The 17,731-nt window shown below is 41.9% G+C and overlaps 2 protein-coding genes across 3 annotated transcripts; both read right to left on the reverse strand.

Moving 5' to 3' along the window:
* Nucleotides 1-280: 280 nt before the first annotated feature.
* Nucleotides 281-1,823, reverse strand: LOC118089142 (complement factor H-like; the record flags this gene model as incomplete). The annotated part of the gene is made up of 2 exons (XM_035123560.2): nt 281-676; nt 1,574-1,823. Coding segments are annotated over 2 exons (513 nt in total), but the record flags the coding sequence as incomplete, so codon positions are not given.
* Nucleotides 1,824-7,190: 5,367 nt separating this feature from the next.
* Nucleotides 7,191-15,715, reverse strand: LOC118088315 (complement factor H-related protein 2-like). 2 transcript variants are annotated; one of them, XM_035121798.2, is made up of 5 exons: nt 15,541-15,715; nt 12,109-12,168; nt 8,806-8,988; nt 8,262-8,462; nt 7,191-7,841 (listed from the first exon to the last, which is right to left on the reverse strand). In XM_035121798.2, exons 1-4 carry the CDS (start codon nt 15,710-15,712, stop codon nt 8,266-8,268), a joined length of 612 nt encoding a protein of 203 aa, XP_034977689.2. In that variant the 5' UTR covers nt 15,713-15,715; the 3' UTR covers nt 7,191-7,841; nt 8,262-8,265. The 2 variants fall into 2 exon arrangements, with proteins under 2 accessions (XP_034977689.2, XP_034977688.2); XM_035121797.2 differs by having other exon boundaries at nt 7,191-8,462.
* Between the last annotated feature and the right edge of the window lie 2,016 nt (nt 15,716-17,731).

Here is a 17,731-nt window from a genome sequence, read left to right on the forward strand (position 1 = left end):
CAATAAGGTTTTGGGGGGACATGGAATAGAACTGCATGCCTCTGGGCTGACTTACTGTAAGTCACACACACCTGTTTGTCCTGTGATTTCAAAGCAGGGGTTGAAGACGATTTTCTTTTGTCTCACTGCTTTCCCTTGGGAAACCCACTGTTTACTGCTGAATCAGAACAAACACCGATCTGCAGAAAATTCGACAGATGTTTGTTCCGATTCAACAGTAAACAGCAGGTCTTTCTGGGCAAAGCAGCGGGGGCGAAAGAAAAACCTATTGGACCTAGAAATAATGGCGCAGACAGAGATATGGATGAGCCCTTAGCTTTCAGTGTGATCCTATAAATCCTTTATTTACAGTGGCACATTTCTGTATTTAAAGGAATTTGTTACAGAACTATAATGGCAGTAAGGGTATGGAGTTAATGTGGCTTGTTTGAGGCAGAATCAGATAGGCTGAATCCATAATCCGTGATATATTGATCAGTTATCAAGTAAAGCTTACACATGGAGGAACAGCTTGGAGGAGGAGACCAGTCATTTTTTGTACACGTGGCCGTTGCTTTATTTTCAGGTTGGTATCCTGCATCACAACGAAATGAAATGGTATCACCCTCGATGAAGTTTTTCTTAGAGTCATAAATTACTTCGCCATGTGGCAAGTGTTTAGAAGGGGTGCATAGTCCTAAAGGCAAAACGAATACATATGCATGAGTGGAAAGAGAGGAAATTATGTTTCCTCTTTATTAGAGAACAGTACGCAAAATATTTTTGGGCATCCTGGTCCAGAGAGCAGCTATGGAACAGGCCCCTGTATGAAATCATGGAAATCCACTGCCAAATATTGAATGGCATCACATTGTGAAATACTGACCAAGAGTCTCTTGCTTAGTAGTATAAGGCAGCTTCCTAGTATAAGTTCCTATGAAAATTACTTTTTTAAAAAATTAAAGAACCAAGATTCTCTGAATGCTACATTCTGCTACACCCGATATGATATTCAGCGCTTTTTATGCATGCCTGCAGAATCATAGCGCACACACACAGGGATTGTCATAAAGCAGGTTTGGAATGAGTGTTTGCAAATTCTAGCCCTATTCAGGCAATTGAAACCCCCCATGTGATAAGGAGGGGGTGGGGGTGGGGACTTGCACGCACATCCCAAATCTCCCTCGTTGCACAAGGGATTCAAAATGCCAAGAAAGGGCTCATATTTACAAGTGAGTTTGAAATGTCAGGCAGGCAAAACATAGAAGGAAGGTGCCTGCACCAGGGAGCTATGGCAGCCTTCAGTTGCATCCAGCTTCTGGGTTCCGGCAATAACTCACCAATCTCTCATAAGATCTTGCTGCATCCTGGAAGCTACAGCCATGCAACCCCACTAAGTGAGGCTTTGGCAGAGTGACAGCAGCTTTCTGTTTTGACTCAGGTGACAAAATAGAAGGGGTCAGCCCTGCTTTTGACTTACATGCTAGCTACTTCCATTTTAGGTAGACTAACTCTTTGAAAGCACTTCAGCAGCCATCATTAATGTTGCTGGTGCCTTCTTAACTTAATCAGAATAAGAGAAACATACACTTACTGAAGCATTTAGGTTCTGGATCCCATCCCAAATTGGTGCATCTAATTCTATACCAGGACTTTTTATTTTCTGGCAGAAAGCCGCGCTTGCACCTGAAGCTAATTGTCTGTCCCTCCTTTTTTGGAAAATAGACATCACTGTAGTATGTGTTGGACCAAGATAGAGCTCCATTCTTTATATGGGGATAATCACAGCGCTTTGCTTTGAAAGAGATAAAACAGAGACTGTTAAAACAGAAAAACACCTTCAGTTATTTTGCTTGACGGTACTCAATTCTTGTTTATGCAGGTTTTTCCAATGTTTGTTTCCATTGTTAGCCTAATAGCCCCATCGATTCGCCAGTCCTAAACTCTGTGAATTGTTAATATTTCCTATTATTCTTGTGGAACCTGTAATGTGGCTCTGATATTGGTCCCTGTAATGTGGCTCTGAAATTGGAAATGGTTTTCCACATGGATCAACATAATTGTGTGGAGAGATAGTGGTACCTTGGTTTTTGGATGTCTCTGTTGCCGAACGTTTGGGTTTTCGAACTCCGAAAACCCGGAAGTAAATGCTTCCGTTTTTGAAGGCACCTCAGAAGTCGAATGGCTTCCACTGCGTGTATCCACAGTTTGTTGGATTGGGAATGTAAGGCCTTGAGCCAGGCCAATACCATTGCTCTCTCTTCATGGTTCTTTGTTTGAACAATTCAGTATAGACAACTTGTTTAGTGTGCTAGTGGATTTAAGAACTGGAGGTGGGGTCAGATTTAGCCTGTGAGCTGCTAGCTCCCCACCCCTGCATAATAGTGGACATGACTATGAGCTTAATATGGAAACAAATAAGCTCATACCCTCCAACATTTCTCCAATAAAAATAGGGATGTTCAATTCAATAAGAGTAAGAGTAGTAGTAATAGTAGTAATTGTAATAATAATAATAATAATAATAATAATAATAATAATAATAATAATAAATTTATTATTTATACCCCGCCAGTTGGATGGGGGCGCCCCAGCCAATCTGGGCAGCTTTCAACATACTAGGCATTAGCATCCTTGGCTCGCTCACTTTTTAAGGCGCATCCAGATGATATCATTGTCACCCCATTGGATTCCAGTGTTTTCAAATAATGCCCTGTCTTGTTTTTAACAGCAATGGGAACAATACATCACAACGCCAACCACCACAACAACAAAAATCAGAATTATAGCAATAGCAACGCATTGATATATAGCCAATACAACACCAATAAATGTTTACTAAAGGAGCATCTCCACCCTGTCAGGAGTTTGCGCAGGAGCCGGGCCCTGGGACCAGCAGGGCTTTGCAGGACTGGGATCCTCTTCGGCTTGTTCCAGGGAGGCAGGGCACGTCCGCACAGGTGAGACCACTTAGTATTAGCTGCACCTGGTGGCAAGAGCCGGCAGGGGATATAAGGCCAGCATTTCCCCTCAGCTCTTTGCCACAGCAACACACTCTCTGCCTCGCCGTGTGCCTCCTGACCTTTTGACCGTGACTTTGTGCCTTGACCCTTGGACTGTGACTTTGTGCCTTGACCCTTGGACTGTGACTTTGTGCTTAGACCCTTGGACTGTGACTTTGTGCCTTGACCCTTGGACTGTGACTTTGTGCTTAGACCCTTGGACTGTGACTTTGTGCTTCGACCTTCGGACTGTGACTTCTTCCCTTGTGCTTCTTGACCCTTGGACCTCTGCTCTCTGGACGTTCGTGCCTACCATCTTGCCCCCGGTCCCGACGCCCCTTGCTGGGACTTCGCTCGTAAGCAGCCCAGACCGTGACACACCCGCATCGTTCAGCCCAGACAATGAGGTCCAGCTCCGAGGACCTTCTGGTGGTTCCCTCACTGCTAGAAGTGAAGTTACAGGGAACCAGGCAGATGGCCTTCTCAGTAGTGGCACCCACCCTGTGGAATGCCCTCCCATCAGATGTCAAGGAAATAAACAACTATCTGACTTTTCAAAGACATCTGAAGGCAACCCTGTATCGGGAAGTTTTTAATGTTTGACATTTTATTGTGTTTTTAAGATTTTGTTGGGAGCTGCCCATAGCGGCTGGGGCAACCCAGTCAGATGGGCGACATATAAATAATAAAATCATTAATAATATTACTATCAGCAGTGGCATACAAAATGCCCTATATATCAAAGCATTTTGATGATATAAACACAAGATTTTGCAAATAAGAGCAGAAACATTCAATAGTAATAATAATAAAAAGTTGTTCAATAAATGTAATATAATCACTACACCTAAATTTCTAACCCAGGGCAATCATAATTACATTTCTTACCTGCCTTTATGACCAGATCCCAGGACAGGTTGCAGCAATTTAAAAGACAATGTTAAAATCCATGCCTTTTCACTGCATGAAAGCCTGCCTTTTCACTGCATGAAATGTTTGTCTTTCAACTTAATATCTTACCATTTTGGAATGTGCAGTCTGTCCATAGAAGAAATGAAATTATACAGAACAGCTGGTTCTTCATTATGCTTCAGCAGAATAGAGGGTTCCCCTTCTGTGACTACATTTTGAAATGACTGACATTGTGAATATACGCCTTCTCCTTTTCTTGCACCAGTTCAGTTCTTTCTTTCTACCCTATGCCTAGGTTTCTTCTTTTACTGTGTCTTTTGAATTACCCTTGTTTGGCACAGCATCGAGGGAAAGAAAGCATTACCAGCATTAGGCACTGAAATGGTTTGCAAAGCTGCAGAGATGTTGTTTTGTACTGCCATCCTAGTATTAAGGACTAACACAAAGTCCAGCCTTCAAATAGAACCTCTATGGCCCTGTTCACATACATCACAGCAAAGCAAAGGGGGTCCCTCCTGTCTGAGATAAGAGAATTGGGGCAGGATGAGCAGATGAGATCTTAATACAACATTTCATAAAGAGACAAGGATGCCGTGTCAGCATCAGTAAATTGTTTCCAACGCCAGGGTAATGCTTGTGCTCAGGTGCACGATCTCCTTATTTTCTCCACAGTAAAAGCAGCTCCTCTGGAAAAAAGCATATGAAATAAGAAAGCAAAGTAATGCTGACTTCGGAACCGGAGTAACTCAAAACCAACCCACCAATGAAGGATTTCCCTGATGCCCAAATGTGAATGAGGTTGAAACCTTCAGCGAAATGTGTAAGAAAGTGGTGGCAAAGAGTAATGGGATTCTGAAAGAAGACCGAGCACTCTCTGGTCACCTCATTATGATGTCAGAAGGTCAGAACATTGGGATGACCTACACACTGTCCCATCCTCTGGGTCCTTTGTGTCATCACAGAGAATTGCTTGGAGACAAAACTGACTGGATAAGCCATTTTCTGACTCTATTTTCAGACTTTTTAAATCATCATACACTGGTAGTGACGAGGTGTAGTAGTTACCAGTGTATAAGTACACTGTAGTTACCAGTGTATAAGTCTTAAAATATGAGATCTGATAGATATATTCTGTCTTCTTTTTTTACTTGAATGCCTAATTTTGCTCATTTCTAAGGAAAACAAAACTAAGATGCAACAACAACAACAACAAAGATTTTGTTCCTTTAAAGAAGCAGGCAGTGAAGCAGGCCGCTCCTCACTCTGTTCTGAAGAATCTGTCCTCCCTTCCATCCAGTTGCTAAGCAACTATTTCAGGGACTAACTGTCAATGGATGGACCCTGATGGAGATTCTGAACGAGGACATTTCACTGGGTACCAGAGTGAGATGGAGATGAAAACCAGGATTTCCAGATGAAAGTGTTAGACGAAGTCGACAAAACAGCCCTTGACTGTGTCAAGAGAGCCTTGGGAGGAGACAGGGCTGGTGAGGAAGATTTTTCCACCTTCGTGGCTGGGCTCTGAAAAACGTGTGGCAGAGGCAGGAGCGGGGAGCAGTGATTTAGGGGATGTGACACCACTGCAAGGCAGGAGCCTGAATGCCAGTCCCTGACATTCAAGCAAAACAGAAAAGGCCATGCCCGGTCACCCTCTCTACGTCATCCTCCCTGCCTGACCACCACCCAGAGATACAGAGGAAGATGCCACAGAAGCCATGGCAGGTGGCAGCAGGGGAGACAGGTCTAAACCACTGAGCCTCTTGGGTTTGCCGATCAGAAGGTCTGCTGTTTGAATCCCCGCGACGGAGTGAGCTCCCATTGCTCTGTCCCAGCTCCTGCCAACCTAGCAGTTAAAAAGCATGCCAGTGCAAGTAGATAAATAGGGAAGGTAAACGGTGTTTCCGTGCACTCAGGTTTCTGTCACGGTGTTGTGTTGCAGCAGAAGCGGTTTAGTCATGCTGGCCACAAGACCCGGAAAGCTCTCTGTGGACAAACGCTGGCTCCCTCTGCCTGAAAGCGAGATGAGCGCCACAACCCCATAGTCACCTTTGACTGGACTTAACCATCCAGGGGTCCTTCACCTTTTTTACTTTCAGTGGCAGCAGTAAAGGGGGTGGCTGTGCACAGAGGAGGTGAATGTGGTAGCAGCTGGCACCCATGGAGCAAGTGACAAAGGGCAAGGAGGCAACAGCTGTGGAGGCGAGTGGCGGCAGAAGAGGCCAGGTCTACCGCCTGAGGAGCCTGCCTCACCTCACCTCATGGTCAGGCCGCACCTGGTAGGAGAGGCCCTGATGACAACATTGCAAGTCCAGCCACCCAAGGCAGAAACAGGCAGCTGAGGAGGAAGAGCCATTGAATCCACTATGCACCCAGTTCTTAGTGGGGAAACACTTTCTGCTGCAATCGGGGACCTGATCAGGGTTCACATTTGCTCATGAGGAATCCAGCAGGACATGGAGTGATGCTCAGTCTTTTAGTGTGGCATCAGTCGTACTTTGGAACTCTCTGCCTATGGGCCTCAGACGGGCACCTTCACTGTGCTCTTTTCAGTGCCTGCTAAGAACATCTTTGTTTTGGCTGTGTGGATGTTAGTGGCCCAGAGATGAAAAGAAGATAAAGTTCCTACCAGAGAAGAATGGCAGATGAAGTTAATGCCGAAATGGCTAAAAAAACTTGAAGAGTCAGAAATCAGGAAAACCAAAATTTTAATAAGGAATGGGAAACATTTATAACTTATCTTAAAGACCACTGTAAACAGTTAAAATTGTTAGTAGGATTGGAATAGCACTTGTAGTTTAAGGTTGATTCTGGGCATAATGGAAGAAGTAAAGGGTTTGGATTATCATAAAAGATGCAGGAGGAACTGATTAATAATAGAACCCACATAGGGGAGGATGGAAGTCCAGGAGATTCCTTGGAATTTTGTTTTTATGATTTATGTTTGATATATCTCTGTAAAATTTTAATTTTAAAAATCAAATAAATTTAATAATAATATAATATAATATAATAATAATAATAATAATAAATAATAATAATAATAAACATCCTTGTTTCGAGAAGGCTGCCCAGATGTGTAGAATGTTGACATTGTTTTAATCTGTATTTAACTTATCATTGGTTTTATTTATTTTTAATGTTTTACGCAGCTGTTTTAACTATTTTTACTGATAAGCTTACTGTTTTATTCTTTTTGTAAGCCAATTTGAGATTTGTTTGTCGTTACAGTCAAGCAGTATAGAAATTTTGCAAAGTAAAAATGAATAATCACAATGATAAAAGACCACAGACTCACAATTGTAACTGAAGCAATTTATTGGTGTGCAATGCTTCATTTAAGCAGCATTATTGTCGTCATGAAATTTGAAGAAAATAAAGCAACAAAGCAATGTAATATCACACTTTTATAAAATAAAATATATTTTTAAGATTGCATAAGTATTATACTTGCATTGACAAAGCAATCACAGGTTGTCATTTCTGATGCTAAACAAAGATTTGGCCTCCTAACTTTCTCCAGCACATCAAATCATGAGACAGAATTTCTAAGCTCGATGGCATATCCTAATTTCTGAATTTCCTAGCACACTTAGCAGTTTTGAATAAAAATCATAGTTACCCAGTCATCGCTGTGGGCCAGGATGAGGAACTCTTCAGTTGATTGAAAGGTAGGAGTAGCAGGGTAACTTTTCCATATATATATATATTTTCAATACTTACATTGCTTAACCCACATTAAGACCTAGACTATATATTATATTTATCGGGGAGAAAAGCACAACTAGGACTCCGGCTTTTCCAGCACTTCTTTACTCAGGTCACTTGGAAAACATTCCAGTGCATTCCATTTTCAATAATGTTATGATTCCACATTTGCCAAGACACCATTGCTTCTTCGTCATCTTTATTATGTTATGATGTTTTCCAGGACGCTGAGGTCTCATCAGACTGTCAATGAGAGTCATCAAAAAGTTACAAAGTGACATGGAGTTTAATGTCATCCATTTTAGTCTTTTATGGTTGCTCTACTGTTTGCTGAAGTTGATAGTTCTTTAAGCCTAGCAGGTTCAGTACAATGTTACACATTTCCAGTCAAAAGTAATATTCTTCTTTTATGGGTTTTATTGCAGGGTAAGTGCGTATGGGATGGCAGCCTAGGCTTTCATTTAGAGTCGGTACAGGATTGGGGGAACTGGAATTTTGTTTCTTTTTTTCTTTTTAATTAATTTGTATTAATTTTCCCAATTTTTTTAAAAAAATCAACCCAAATCATTTAAATTTAATGGTTAGTACTGTTGCTGCTAATCTCTGTGGTGATATCAAAATATATGTGTGGTATGATTTCTCTGCTGCCATGGAAAGACTTACTGATTTAGATACACCTTGGATATACCCATGGCCCAGTTACACATTGTTTCATAAAAGGTGGTGATGATGGGTCCTTTCGAAATCCTGATTTGCACTCAAACAGCATCCAGTAGTCAGAAGCTCTCATGGATGTGGATTTAGTTATCGACCTCCGTTTGATATTGTTACGTTCCATGTCAGCATCATCTGCTCGACAAGTTCCTGAAGAAAAACACACAAAGAAAAATTGTCATGTATATACATGAATTCTTTTTAAACTGGGCTGGGCTGGGTAGGAATAGCTTTGAGTGCAATGCAGAACTCACTTGAACGAGCTGGTCAATGGCACCAAGATAAAACGTACTATCTGCCAGTTATTGTAGCTTTTAGGCTACATCCACGCCATGCAGAAGAGAGGTCCACTCTTTCCCTCTGCCTCTGACATTGGGAGGGCTAGCCAGAGGATGCCATGTATCTCTGCCACACTGCCAGACTTCACGCCCATTATAATGAGTCTAGGCTTGTTAATAGAGCAAGAATGAACAATGATCGATTTTATACTTACGAAGGCATTTGGGCACGCCAACCCATCGACCATGTAAACATCTTGCACGTGGGGTGCCTTCCATTTCATACATTCTGTAGCATTGATAATAAACATCTGAACCAGGTCCAAATTCTCGTCTTGAGAAGGCCAGAGTCATTGCATTATCAACATCAGGCGGAGGACCACAATTTATTGGGGACTCTACAATGAAAGTATAGAAAAAGTTGTTATAGCAGATGACACTATGGTAAGTGCCAGACTGCAGGTCCTAATACACTGTACACCTAGAAAGGCAAAGCAAACAGAATCTTAATTTAAAATGAAACAAAATGATGTAAGGCTTCTTCCTATAAACTCTTTGATTGGGTTCTAGAGTAGATACATCATCAGTTAGCATCTTACCTGCCGTCATGCATCGCCCCCCAAACATCTATCTTGTTATGAATCCACAAGGTGCCACAGTACTCTTTCTTGTTGGCACATGTCTCTGGAGAAAGGCCATTGGTCAGTGGTAGGACACATGCGTTGAAAGACCCCAGGTTCAGTCCTTAGCATCTAAGGCATTAGAGGAGATCTGTGAATAGGTCTCCTACTGCTCCTTTTTAATGAAAAATAATTGGAGCTATGTGGAGGATTCAGATTGGTACTGTGATCTGTACTTTCTTTACAATTTGCCTGATGAATTTTGGCTCCCTTTCTCACGCTCATTGGCGCTATGAAAGATGATAAGAATAGTTTGGGTGGGGGTAGGCTGAGCCCCCTTCTAATTCCTGGATCCAGCATGGATAGCAAAGTATTAGATAGCAAAGAAAGGAGTTAGAAAGATAAATGCCAGAGTGCAGGATTGAGTTATATGAGCTAGAACAGGCATCCCCAAACTTCGGCCCTCCAGATGTTTTGGACTACAATTCCCATCTTCCCCAACCACTGGTCCTGTTAGCTAGGGATCATGGGAGGTGTAGGCCAAAACATCTGGAGGGCCGCAGTTTGGGGATGCCTGAGCTAGAAGCTAGAAGCCGGAAGGCTGCAGGCTTGGCAGTTGGGAGACAAAACCATGCCTGATTTCAATTGGCATCCAAGGCTATGGGAGAAGCAAGACCCTCTTGGGGTGAATGCTTCCATCATAGACTCGGGTTGTATATATGTATAAATAAACCACATATCATAAAGACACCACAGTCTCTGCTGTCTCTCATTCTAAGGAGACCAAACCCTGGAGATTGGGCTGGTGTGCAACAATAACGATAGATTGTTTCTATAAATTATCTGATGAATACCAAATGTTCAGTGCTATGCAGGAGAAATGATTCTGAGGAGGTATGGAGGGTGTTTGTAGAATTTATACTGTTAAAACAGAAAGGGGACAAACCATCGCAAGAGGTGTTGAAATTTTAGGAGGTTGCATAGTTACCATGGAATGGTCTTGGTGGTGGGGTGCACATTTTTTTATTCTTATTTATTTATGGTTATTACTTTGTCAAAATAAAATAAAAACTTTTTTAAAAAAGTACCTACCACCAAACATTTAAATGATAGGTGACAAATTAATGTTCACATTATTAATAGTCACACCCTAAAGCTATGTTTCAGGGACGCAGGTGGCCCTGTGGTCTAAACCACTGAGCCTAGGGCTTGCTGATCAGAAGGTCGGTGGTTCGAATTCCCGCGACGGGGTGAGTTCTCGTTGCTCGGTCCCAGCTTCTGCCAACCTAGCAGTTCGAAAGCACATCAAAGTGCAAATAGATAATAAATAGGTACCGCTCCGACGGGAAGGTAAATGGCGTTTCCGCGCGCTGCTCTGGTTTTGCCAGAAGCGGCTTAGTCATGCTGGCCACATGACCCAGAAAAACTGTCTGCGGACAAATGTCGGCTCCCTCGGCCTGTAAAGCAAGATGAGTGCCACAACCATAGTCATTTGTGACTGGACTTAACTGTCAGGGGGCCTTTACTTTTTTAAAAAAGCTATCTTGGGGAAAACAGTACACTTTCTTCTATTTAAAAAAAGAAGAATGTTCAGTGCCTGTGAAGATACATGACCTATAAAAGGCACATTATCATTGCCATTTTTACCATCGATAAACTTTTTCATTGGAGGTGTGTTTCAACACATAATTTTCTAGAACAGCTCCAAAGAGATATTCTGTACTGTCTGGAAGAATTGTCCTGCCCCACTTTTTTGCCCTAAGCATCCAAATTAAGGTCGTAGTATTACTACAAGTGGGACCTTCATCCTGATGTTCCTACTCAGGATACTTCAGTCCATGCCCCCTCCCATCTGGTTTTCCATTTCTCTTTCCCCACTACTGAGCATGTATTCTATGGTTGCTGAACATGCCCAGTACTTGTTAAAGCTATTTTTGGATTTTATTTCCCGAAGTGTTCTAAAATATATATACTTCTGCAAACTAAGGACTTCCCCCCAGCCTGCTATGTCCTTCCTGTGTTTGAATGATTCTGTGTTTTGGACCATCATTCGGAGAACTGAATTCACAATTAGGATACTTGATTATGATTTGCTTTTGCAAAGAGGAGCATAGAATACCACTGGTGTTTGACTCTGGCTCTTCATATTTATTTAGCCCTGCTCTTTTCTAAGTAAGTAAATATATTAACATTTGATGTGCACATGTCAGGGACTGGACATCGGAGGAGGATTGGTGAAGACCTCTTCCCCCTCCTCCTGAACCTTCCAGAGAAGAGGAAGACAGCATAGATTTACAGCAATGGTTTGCGGGGGGTTACATCTCAGAGGCTGAAGAGGGGGAAAGCTAGGAAATAATGGGAGAGGAACAGGAAGAAGCAGCACCAGGGGAGAGACAGCTGACAGACTCAGTGTCATTAGAAAGCATGCCAGACCCCCTCTCCCAGAACCTGACAGGCATTGAAAGTAGGAGAGCAGAGAGTTCAGAGGCAGAAGGCACAGATCAGCCACTGTAGGGATGACATATAATGGGAGAGATGGAGGGAGTGGGGTTTCACTCGGAGCAACACCATTACTCCAAAAGGCTGCATTTCTAAACCTCCCTCTGTGAATATTGAATAAAAGACATTGGTAAGAGCTTTCCTTGTCTACCTATACCATGGAGGGATCGGATTCCCTGACGCCTGACAGCACGTCAGTGTGGCAGCGCCAAATACAGTAAATGAAAAAATTGGTGAGAGCACTCCTTGTGATGTCTTGAGCTTGGGGCCATAGGAGACATTTTCTGGGTACATATCACTTCACTTCCTTAACCCTGGTGACAGCCAACAATGCAGATTCTACACTGAAAAGATTAGGGCCCTAACAGACGTTCACATTGGTGCTGTTCTCTAGCTTACCATAATCAGAAAAGGGGTCCACCAGGTGTTCGTAAGGAACTTGTCCCTGAAATACTGGGACTGAAAGAGAAAGAAATGAAACGTTAAAAAGAGGGTAGCAAGCTGTGGACTTGACTACCTTTTGTTGATGGAGGAACTCAGATTAATTCTGCAGTAATACCAGTAGTAAAGTATTCAGTTCTGTTCAGTTTTTATCCCTATCATCTCTTTTTTTGCTCTTATATTTCTTGCAAGTAGTTGGAAGGACCAAGGTGAACAACAGCGGCGATAATGGACATCCTTTCCTAGTTCCTTTTTTGTATTTTACATTCCTTTGTTATCAACTGATTTACAATTAATTTTGCATTCTGTTCTGAATATATTGCTTGTATTCCTTTTAAAAAATTATCTCCACAATTTCTTCAAGGAATGTTTTCATGAAATCCCAGGACACATTGTCAAAAGCTTTTTCAGCATCTATAAACATCATTGCTGCTTTTTTTTTCATTTTTTACCTACAGGTATTCTATCACATTTAGAATATTTCTTATATTCTACTTCATTTGTCTACCTGGAAGAAACCCTGCTTGATCCTGATGTATATATTCACTTAGAATTTTTTTCATTCTATTAGCCAAAATGTTTGCAAATAATTTATAATCATTATTTAATAATGAAATAGACCTATAATTTTTTATTTGCATTAGATCCGAATCTTGTTTTGGAATTACTGTTATGTAAGCTTCCTTTCATGGGCCTGGGATTTCACCTGTCTTTAAAATCTCATTCATCACATCTTTCAATGGATTCACTAATTGTTCACTTAACTTTTTATAATATTTTGCCGTTACTCCATCTGGTCCTGGAGACTTACCACTTTTTGTCCAATTTATTGCCTCTAAAACTTCTTGAGCTGTTATTTGGGTATTTAGAATCACTATTTGTTCCTCTTTTATTTTTGGCAAATTAGTATTTTTTATATGTTCCTCTTTTTTGGATTTTTTCCCTTTCCTTTTTTATACAGATCTGAGAAATATTTCACAAATGCATCTTTATTTCCTTCATCTTACCTGTAATTTCCCCATTTACATTAATTTTATTAATGAAATTTCTTTGTTCACCTTTTTTCAATTGCCATGCTAACAATTTTCCTGATTCATTGGCATGCTCAAAATATTTCTGCTTCACTCTTTTTTATTTTCCAACTTATTTCTTCATTCACTTGCAGTTACCTCACTGTGAGAAGTGACGATACAGGAAACCAGGCCGAGGGCCTTCTTGGTTGTGGCGCTCGCCCTATGGAATGCCCTCCCATCAGATGTCAAGGAAATAAACAACTATCTGACTTTTAGAAGACATCTGAAGGCAGCCCTGTTTAGGGAAGCTTTTAATGTTTGATGTTTTATCATATTTTTAATAATCTGTTGTGAGCCACCCAGAGTGGCTGGGAATATTATATTATATTATATTATATTATATTATATTATATTATATTAATTAGTTTCCTCTCTAACCAATGTATGGCAGAGGTGGAAATGAACACTGCACCAACATTCAGGCTTGGATTACAACAACCCAAATGAATGCTGTGATCCTCTGCAGGCATGCATAGTGGATCTGGGGTCTTCTGCATGTTCCAAAATCCAATAAGCCCACCATACTGGGGTTTCAGAAGACTAGCTTTGCCATAGGAAGGTCTTTTGGCCACTTGCCTACAACACCTTCTTCAAATGTATTTCAGGATTGTGGTGGGAGCAACAAGGTAGACCTCATTGGATGTCTCTCCACCTGTAAAGGTGGTGTCTCCCCTTCACATTAACACCCCAGCACAGTCAGCTTGATATTTACAGTCTTTATTACATCTGTACAAGAAACAGCTACAGTTCAGGATTATGCATCCAAACCGATTGAGTCAGATTCGGGGAGTGGCTTCCTTCAATTCCCACGCCAACAAAGTAGGCGGGGGAATCGCGCAAGATGTCTTTGACCCTTATGTTTCATATCCCTCCTTGTCTGTGCTGATTTGAAAGCCCCTCCCTTCTGGTTTCTGAGCTCCCTTCCTGGACCTCTGGGTGGTTGAAGGGCTCTGCAGTATCCCTGAGCCCTTCCTCCTTGTGGTTAATCTCCACCCTCTCTTCCGCTTCCTCTGTCTCTGAGCAGTTGAAGGGCTCCACAGCATCCCCGAGCCCCTGTTCCGCTTCTTCTGTCACTTGCTCCTCCAAATTCTCTCTGACACCACCCAGTGAGACAAGAAGAAGTTACACTAAAGTTACCAGATTTTTTTCAATGAATCCAGGGACACTTTTCAACTTCCTATTAAATAGATGGATTTTGTCAGGGGGCAGATTTCTAAATCTGGGGACTGTCCCCAGGAAATGGGGATGTCTGGTAACCTTATTCTACACAGGCCTTCTATGTAGCAGCACTCAGATGCTGGGGTTCATTTCTGAAAGTAAGTTAGCTGTCCATCTCATTTACTCATCAAAGTATTATCTGAGAGTGGCTCACTGATGTTTTTAATATATATTTTTGCTACTATTTTTATAAGCAGTTTCCGTTATACTGTTTGTATTCTATTGTTTTTAGTCACTCTTTTTTAAAAAATAAATAAATCTGCATGTCGCTCTGGGGGGGGGTAGAACTGATTTCAAGTGGAAGATTTAAAAAAATGGATGTGGTTTATCATAGATGAAATGAACTCTCTCCCCCCTCCCCCTTACTTAATAGATAGAGGAATGCTGCAAAGCAGAAACACAGATGGAACCTGCTCCTTCAGCTGATGCTGGTACATGTCTACACAAGGCAATTTCTTCTGAGTCAGCACAATTTCTGACCTACACCCCTTTGCTCAAAGAGTTTGCTTGTCATCCTGGCTCTTCCACAGTGCTTGCCACTGCACCAGTCACTTTGGATTTGAAAAGAATGGTGAAAAAACCAATGACCTCACACTAAATCCCTGTCTATGCCAGGTTCTGATGCCACCCAACAGGTTCAAAACACCAAAAAACAAACAAACACTACAGTAATCTACCGAGCAGAAGTCTTTAGTTAGGAAAGGGTGAGAGAAATTAATGGGTAAATCTGAACATGTCTAAGCCTAGTGAAGGAAGAATAAAAACATATGCCAGTGCATTGGCAGCCTTTATTGTACTGAAATTAGAAGTTGATTAAGCATCATTCAGCAACAAATAAGTATTCATTGGCCAGCAGATACGAGATGCAACATAAACCTTAAATAAACTTTAAACTGGTAAGGGATGTAGCAAATCCCAACATTTTCACAGGACATGTTTTAGTTTTATAATATTTCTCTTGGAAGGGTGGCTATTAATGTATTAATTATGTACAAAATTTCTACATTACCTCTTTAAGGGGGGGTGGGGCTTACTCCAAAACCAATATCCCATCCCTCTGCTGCCTGAAAGAATTCTTATTTTGACTTGAATAACTTACACTGCTGGAAAATACAGCATCTCCACAGGAGGAGCAGAATAAAGTAACTCAGACCATTCATGTTCCAGGCAGTTGTCAAAGCTTCTGACCAGTTTGGACTTTTTAGCAAATAGGTCTGGTGGCTGTCCTTGCAAAGGTCTTTCACCTTCTCTAGTTCCATCGAATTAATCATTGACTTGTTGCCACATGGCAAAGTTCACCAGGCTTCTGCTGCAAAAATAATGGATTGTAAAAGGTAGCATTTGGAGGAAATAACCTGGAGCGGGGCTGGCCCAAAGGCAAAACCAGATGAAGCAACAAAATTTTTTTTTTACATTTCTACAGTAGGCTAATTTGCATGTGTGTGGGAGCATGCACAAACACCCCTCTACCCTCTTCCAGATTATCAAAACAATCATAGGATTTCAGGACAAATCCCAGCTAGGCAGTAATCTTTGAGGTATAAAGTGAGGATCGTTGAGGAGTGTCACCTGGGAAGAGTTCTGAGAGCCAGATTGAGGGGACTCGGGGGGGGGGAAGCAATTAGAAAAGGGGTGGGTGGGTTTCATGAGCAGAGTCTGCAGCCTCTAGTACAGTTGTACCTTGGAAGTCGAACGGAATCTGTTCTGGAAGTCTGTTCGACTTCCAAAATGTTCGGAAACCAAAGCGCAGCTTCTGATTGGCTGCAGAAAGCCAATCGGAAGCCGTGGAAGCCCCGTCGGACATTCGGCTTCCAAAGGAGGTTCACAAACCGGAACAGTCACTTCTTGGTTTGCAGCGTTCAGGAGCCAAAATGTTTGAGAACTATGGTAAGCTGTTCAAAAACCAAGGTATGACTATACTAAATAAATATAATGGTAGACTTCTTGCTTTCTGAAGTGAAGGGAACTCTCATACCCTCCAACATTTCTCCGATGAATATAGGGACATCCTAAGCCTAAGGAAAAGTGGGGTTTTTCTCCCTTGCTGCTATTACCAGCCTTTTCTGCTTTTCCAGTGTTGAAGTATCAGCAATAATGCTAGGAAGGCAAAAGAAAAAAATCCACATTTTTACCAAGAGTTCAGGCAACAACTACCATCATTATTGGACAGGACAAGTGAGACTTGCAGCAAATAGAGTGTGAAGTGCTTCTGGATTCTGCCAGACAGTCCCTTTCTTAATCACTTTTCTTTCCAGGATGCTCCATTCCATTTGGAAGATGGTATTGTAGAGTCCTACTCCTTGCTGCTCCTGACAACAAATTAAAGTTAGGTCTGGAGGTGTGGGGTGCCCCAAGCTTACTGCAGTGATAGAACATGAAGACACAACAGCCCAGTTTTTCAACTTTCCCCTATTCTGTCCTAGGCTGAAAACGATGTGCAGCCTTATTGCAAGGTGCTGTAGGAACTGCAAAATCCATTCCCTGGTCTCCAAAAGGAAAACCAAAATCAGCAGCTCTCAGAGGCCAGATGATGAGGGAATTGACAAAATTACATCTGAAATTTCAGGTGAGGAAATATCCTTAGCTGAGGTGTTTGTTTGTTTTGGGGTTGTTGTTGTGTTGTTGTTGTTGTTTGTTTGTTTTGCAAGACCAGTAAGAACCTCACAAATTCATTTAGGCTGGCTTCTGATTCAAGAATACTTTAGAGCAGGCATCCCCAAACTGTGGCCCTCCAGATGTTTTGGCCTACAACTCCCATGATCCCTAGCTAACAGGACCAGTGCTCGGGGAAGATGGGAATTGTAGTCCAAAACATCTGGAGGGCTGAAGTTTGGGGATGCCTGCTTTAGAGGCATCTTTCTGTTGAAGATTCATTCCCCGTGTCTGCTGTCATGGGATTGTTGTTTATCACATGATGGTGTATGTTTCATTCCACAGTGGGAAGTGACGAAGACAGGAAGTTTGTGTTACTGTGTTTCCTGAAGTGGGACTATTGTTCTTTGTTCATTCTCTTTGCTGTCTGATGCTAGAGAGGGAGCCATGTTGCAGTGTAGATTAGCCAAATGCTGAGTTGCTGAGGTCTGTTACACAATTGCAAACACTCTGTGGATCCCTGAGTGTGCTGGTGTCAGTTGGTATCAGTCGCTGCAATGTTTGGGCTGGAGAAAGCTTTTGAAACTCCTGAACAATCGACCAGCAGGGAGGGAACATGGTAATCAGGCATGTGTCTTTGCCAAGGTCCTACTCGTGAGTAAGAGCTGCTAAAACTTTCATGGAAGAAGGGAGATAAA

This window comes from Zootoca vivipara, chromosome 7 (assembly GCF_963506605.1).
Source record: "Zootoca vivipara chromosome 7, rZooViv1.1, whole genome shotgun sequence".
Lineage (NCBI taxonomy): Eukaryota > Metazoa > Chordata > Lepidosauria > Squamata > Lacertidae > Zootoca > Zootoca vivipara.

What these genes read in the sequence shown, in the direction of transcription:
- LOC118088315 (XM_035121798.2), bottom strand. Translation starts at nt 15,712, where the DNA reads ATGATTAATTCGATGGAACTAGAGAAGGTGAAAGACCTTTGCAAGGAC. An exon ending in ATGCTGTATTTTCCAGCAGT is followed by an intron (nt 12,169 to 15,540) that starts GTAAGTTATTCA and finishes TTTCTCTTTCAG; the next exon opens with TCCCAGTATTTCAGGGACAA. An exon ending in TGGCGTGCCCAAATGCCTTC is followed by an intron (nt 8,463 to 8,805) that starts GTAAGTATAAAA and finishes GTTTTTCTTCAG; the next exon opens with GAACTTGTCGAGCAGATGAT.